The 5,978-nt window shown below is 42.3% G+C and overlaps 2 protein-coding genes across 2 annotated transcripts; both read left to right on the top strand.

Annotated features, from left to right (window-relative positions):
* Positions 1–1,328: 1,328 nt before the first annotated feature.
* TM35_000261380 (uncharacterized protein) lies at positions 1,329–2,375 on the top strand (the record flags this gene model as incomplete). The annotated part of the gene is made up of 1 exon (XM_029027875.1): positions 1,329–2,375. One exon carries the CDS (start codon positions 1,329–1,331, stop codon positions 2,373–2,375), a length of 1,047 nt encoding a protein of 348 aa, XP_028880752.1.
* An 879-nt stretch (positions 2,376–3,254) lies between these two features.
* TM35_000261370 (receptor-type adenylate cyclase) lies at positions 3,255–5,978 on the top strand (the record flags this gene model as incomplete). The annotated part of the gene is made up of 1 exon (XM_029027874.1): positions 3,255–5,978. A coding segment is annotated over one exon (2,724 nt), but the record flags the coding sequence as incomplete, so codon positions are not given.

Raw genomic sequence — 5,978 nt, 5'->3', positions numbered from 1 at the left:
ATATATATATATATATATATATATATATTTGGAGGGAAATTACGAACAACGGCCTTTTAAGAATAAAGGAATACCCCCCATTCCCACCCAAAAAGGGGGAAAAATTGAGAAAATGTGTTAAATTCAGAGGAAATGAGTGAAAAAGTGAGTAAGTGAAGGATATAGATAGAGATATCTTATAAATTTATCTGATGTGGTTTACATTAATTTGTATATATATATATATAAGAGTTTATGTTTATACATCAAATTATCCAGATGCTCATATAAGACAAAAAAGGGGAAATAATATTAGATGTGAAAAGTACAAAAAAGAAAATAAAAAAAAAATAAGTAGATATATGTATGTATGTATTTGTGTATAGATGTGTATATGTAAGGAAAAAAAAAAGAAAAAGATGATGTCTTTCTCTTTGAGGAAATGAACTATGGACATTATGACCATACCATCCTTTCCGCTTGTTTATCCCTTTTTTTTTTTCTCTCTCTCTTCCTCTATATTGCCTTCAAAGTTATTTTTTCCCCAACCTTTTTTTTAGTGTTTTCTGATTTTCCACGGTTCCATTCTTTTTATACCCTGGTTTCTTTTTCTTTTTTAGGCTCTTTTACACAGAGCTGTTGTGTTGTATCCCCCCATTTTTTTTTCCCCCTTCTCCCCCTCTCTCTATCTCTCTTTACATCTTTTTTTTTTATTATTCTCACCACGGTGCTGCATAATAGAATGTTTAACTGTTGGTATTGCATATATTACATATTTGCATGTATATAATATATTGGTACTGAAACTCTGTATTATTATTATTATTATTATTATTATTATTATTATTATTATTATTATTTCCATTTATCCTTACCGACACTCTTTTACTTCATATACCGTCTCCATCCCTCTCTCTTTTTTTGTTTCTCTCTTATATTTATTTGTTTTCATATCTGTATGGAAATATATTTTCCTTTAATGTGCGATGTCTCTGTGTTACCAATAAAGTGTATAGAAAAAAAAAAAAAACATTACTTTTATCTTCCTTTCTCTATTTCTCTCTTTCTTTAAATGTGTGTATGGTAGGAAGACTCATTAAAGATTCCTAAAAGAATGTTGTTATTACTTTTTTCTTCTCCCTTCAGTGTTCTTTACCTTTCTCAATCTCTCAAATTCTCTTTTCGCCTGTTGATCCATGTATTATTTATTATACCCTTCGCTCTCTCTCTCTCTCTTTTTTTTTTTTTTACTTTTTATTTTTTTTCTAAAATCACACAACCATTCATTTCTTATCTGTATCAAAACACAAATGAGTTGATCAGATAAGGGAACAATAATAACATTACTAATGAGCAACATTGAGGGAAAACACCTTTCACCTGATATGCAAGATGCGGCGAGCCGTTCTCGTCGTGTGATGTTTTCGGATCAACTGGGAACTACCGAAGCCAACAATAATAATAACAACAACAACAACAACCTTTCTCCAAGAGAAAAGACTGTGGCTGACGAGAGACATCCACCGCCCAAGAAGGAGGTGATGATGAACACTACAAACAATCAGCAGCAACATCAGAAGAACAACAAGAAGAACGTAAACAACCAGAATCAAAATAACCATAATAACCATAACAACCGCAATGCTGGGTCACCCCCAGCAGCTCCAGCAGCTCCAACAGCTCCAGCAGCGATAGGAGAGGCGATGGCCCACGTCCCTGCCCCCACTTCTTTCCCTCCTCCCGCAGCCCCGGAGAAGAGGCCGGAGGGTCTCGAGGAAAGACCGGAGGATCGCGGGGGTCGCCGTCAACGTGTGCGCCGGCCGATGGCCCCGCAGATCGTCCCGCAGGACTTGTTGGAGATGGACCCGGTCGAGGAGGCGCGGAAATCCCTGCAGGAGGCCGCCGGGCTCCTCGAGGCTCAAGAGAGAGCGGATCGCGTACGGGTGGAGGTCCAGCACGAGAAGGCACATAGTGGTATGTACGGCGAGATGCGGGCAACGTGTATGAGCCAGAAGGCGAAGGCTAAAAGTCCACAAAAGCAACAATCCAATGAAGAAAATGACAAAAATAAGAATAATGAGGCTGACCACAGTGATGTGAATGTGAAAGCTGACCCTAACGTCCAGCATTTACAAGGGAAATCGGAAACCGCACAGATCAGATTGACGGTAAATGATGTTCGTACATCACCGGCAAAATCGGTACCACCACCCTCAGAAGCAGCAACAAAAGAAGAAAAAGAAGGAGAACCAAAGGTACCATCAGCAAACGTTATCATACAGTGGATGTTGAGACTTCTGCAGAGTTTTCCTGGAGACGGGATCGTATGGAAGGTGCTGCTGCTTTTTGCAGCTCTGCTGTGCTCTCGCCGACTGCTGCTTCTCCTTCAGCGGTAAAGGATTAGCCAAAGCAAGGGCTACAGAAAAAAATGGAACAAAATGGCAGACACAGGCATATTGATCCTGCATTGTCAGTAGAAACCCAAAAGAAAAAAAAAGAAGAACAAAAGAATGAGAAGCACAATTGCAAGGATGTATAGTACACGAAGAAAACTGCTAACAAAATCTCAACTTAACGAACAAATGCATTCAGTAACAAATCACAGTAATTGATGATAGAAAAGAACTGCATGAAGAAGGGAGGATATCGAAGCATCGTTTCAGAAGTTTTCAACATTTCAAAAGGTCAGAACTCAAGAAAAGCAAAATCAAAGAGACTACGAAAAAAAAAAAAAAACAAAGCAAAACAAAAAGAAGAAACAACAACATATAAAATTACACCAAGCAGAATGGGAAATATATAAACGAAAGGAAAAAAAAAAAACGAGTACTTGAACCAATCGGTAGATGGAAGTGAACGAACAAAAATAAGGAAAAAAAAACACTATTTCAATAGGTTTTAACTGAAGAAAGCAAGCACACCAATGCCACCAGTAGTCATTTCGATTTCTATGCTTTATACGAAACCACATATTGACCGCTGTAATGCACACTAACATAGAAGGTGCAATTTGGCAGAAATTCAACATTTTCAGAAGTATTGTAAACAATAAAATACATACGAATCTTAGTCGTTCGTGTAGTATTTCCCCTATTATCTCTACCACAATAAATGTATTTCACAACTACAACATTCCAAGTCTCTCATCACATCACTGCTTATTTTCTCCTGACACGAACATGTTCTGTTTTTAAATGTACTGATTCAATTTCTTTTTTTTTTTCTCTAATTCTGTTTAAATTATCCAATAAGGTCACCTCCAACTCAGGCATCAGATGAATCGCCAGTTAATTGAATTGTTGTTTGGCACTGCGTTATGTGTTATCGTGGCACTCACCACATTGTCCACTCTAGTGATGGGGCAGGCCTCAGATCTGTACTTACTCGACATGGTGTACACAAACAACCCTGGCACGGAGAGTAGTGTCAAGGCATACAAGGCAGGCATCCTGGCCGCGATGTGGTCGCGCCAATACACGGTTGGCAGTGGTCTGAAGGTGAAGCTGATCGAGACGAACCACGATTCAACGGAGACAGCGGTTCCTGAAGCGATTGATCAGGCGATGACGAATAACCCTAAAATACTTGCTGTTATCGGCCCTGCAGACGACAGTACACTGCAATACGCCCTTCCTGCGTTGGAGAAGCACCACTTGGTTGCACTGGGTCCCTACACTGGGGCATCTGGAGTGCGGTATTGGGAGTCGCATTATTACTTTCTCCGCACAGACCCCATGTCCGGCCTATACGCTCACGTGTGGTACGCTACTGCGCACTTGCGTGTTCGTCGCCTGGGCTTCATGTATTTGTCTGATGTTTATTACGGGGATGTTGAGTACGCTGCAGCCGTCAACTTGATGAAGGGCATGGGATGGGAGCTGTGTGGTGTGTTCACGCTGCCGGGAACGAGGGAGTGGGGCCCAGACGACCCGGAGTTCAAGGCGGAGTGGGAGAAGTTTGCTGCTACCCTACCGCAGTCCGTGATTATCTTTGGCAAGACCTCAAAGACAACAGAGGCGTTCATCCAGAAGATGATGTCTGACAGTCGTGTCAGTGAGACGTATGTGCAGTCTCCCCTCGGCACACAAGGCACCATAATCTCGTACTATAAGGCTGCTGTTGCTTCCGGCACCCCTTTTGTGGCTGGACGCATCATCACAACGGGTTCAAACCCACTGCCTACGGACACGCGGTATGATGCGGTCATGCGGTTCCAAACTGTGATGACGGACTACCTGAAGAACAGCAACCAGTCGGACTACTCCAATCCTGAGGTCTTTCTGGAGGACGAGGTTGTTGGGGAGTTGATGGTGGGCGGCTGGATAGCCGGTGAGGTCATCATGGAAACCCTTGCCTCATCCGAGTGGACGAAGGACCGGCACGACTTCGAAACATCGCTCTTCAAACAGCGGCGCTACCTTGTTAAGGATCTGGTGATTGGTGACTTTGGTGGTGAATGTGTTGGTCGTGCTAAATCTCAGGGAGCTGTGTGCGAATGTAATCAGGGTGGTCGTACAGTGCTTATTAAAGTATTTGGGGAGAATTTCGATCCTGATGTCATGCAAGATGCCGAGTTTTCGTATCCACTCTCAGATTGTTACCCTACTTCAGTGACAATGTTAACTCCTGCTAGTGTACTTACGTTCGTGGTCAATAATAGTCGAAGAGGAAGATATGCTACTGAGGAATTCCAGAAAGGTGCATATGCAGCCTTACCACCATATTTTCAGCGCTCAAGGGATTTTACGATGTCTTCATTGTATGGTACTCGAGGCGATTTTAAAAATGCATTGATTGCAGAAATTGAAGTGCGGCTAGTTGATATATTTGTCGGTGTCGTTGTTCCTGCTGCACTGGAAGTTTCAGGTGTTATCTTTGTAGATCCTATTGGAGTTGATGCCATGTTGCATATGTATCGACGTGATGTGATCTACCTTTCTTCAACACTGAATCAGGAGTATTTCGTACAGGCAGAGTATATATCAACGCAACCTGAACGACCAATTCATGCAGTCATTCTGAGCGTTTTCCCAGAAGATATTCACGAGTTGTTAACCCGTACACTGTTAACCTTTGACCTTCATCTTTCTTCTGTGACTTATCTTTACCCAGATATGTCAATTCTTGCAGTAATGCCGAACGAAGGATGGGTTTTCGTTGTTGGCATTGATACTGATGAGGCTATTCCTCTACATCAATTTGTTGCAGATAATCCTAAACTAAGTATATTCATTCCTTCCTCTGAGCAACACGTTATGTATATGTATTTGAAAGACTTGAAAGTGGATAGTGGAACCGACCGCATTTTTTTCGCTACCAATTTGCCACATTGGAATGATCCTGACCCCAAGCTCTCAGTCGTGCAAGAATATCAAAAAGTATTTCCAGACCCATCGGATAGATCTCCTCTTAGTCTTACATCCTTTGTGGCGTACAATGTGATTATGAGTGTTGCAGGAAGAATGGACAAGATGAGTCCCGAACTTTTTATACATTCACTGTACGCATATATGGTCTTTTCTCTGGATGATTTGGTTTATGGTCCCTTCAAAGAAAACAGTGACGAAAGTTGTACTGATACAATCGATTCTACGTGCTTGGTAAACTATGGAGCTACAGATATTACAATATGGTCACTTTCACGCACTCTTGATCCCACCGTTCCAACAATAACACCTCCGAGGACACCATCTATGCATTACACCGAACCAGTGAAAAAAGTCATGCCAATGGGACAGATGGTTGGTATCGCTGTTGGGGCTGTTGTTTTTGTTCTGTTACTTATTGCTGTGATTGTTTGGTTTCTGTGTCGCCGGCATGGTGCGCGTGACAATGATAATGCGCCTAAGGAGCCGACGGACCCCGTGACGCTTGTGTTCACTGACATTGAGAGCAGCACGGCGCTGTGGGCTGCGTGTCCGGAGATCATGCCCGACGCTGTGGCGACGCACCACCGCCTGATCCGTGCGCTGATTGCGAAGTACCGCTGCTACGAGGTG

The sequence above is a fragment of the Trypanosoma theileri genome (assembly GCF_002087225.1).
Source record: "Trypanosoma theileri isolate Edinburgh chromosome Unknown TM35_Tth_26_V1, whole genome shotgun sequence".
Lineage (NCBI taxonomy): Eukaryota > Euglenozoa > Kinetoplastea > Trypanosomatida > Trypanosomatidae > Trypanosoma > Trypanosoma theileri.
The sequence above is the reverse complement of the archived record's forward strand: the minus strand, read 5'-3'. Positions and strand labels throughout refer to the sequence as shown.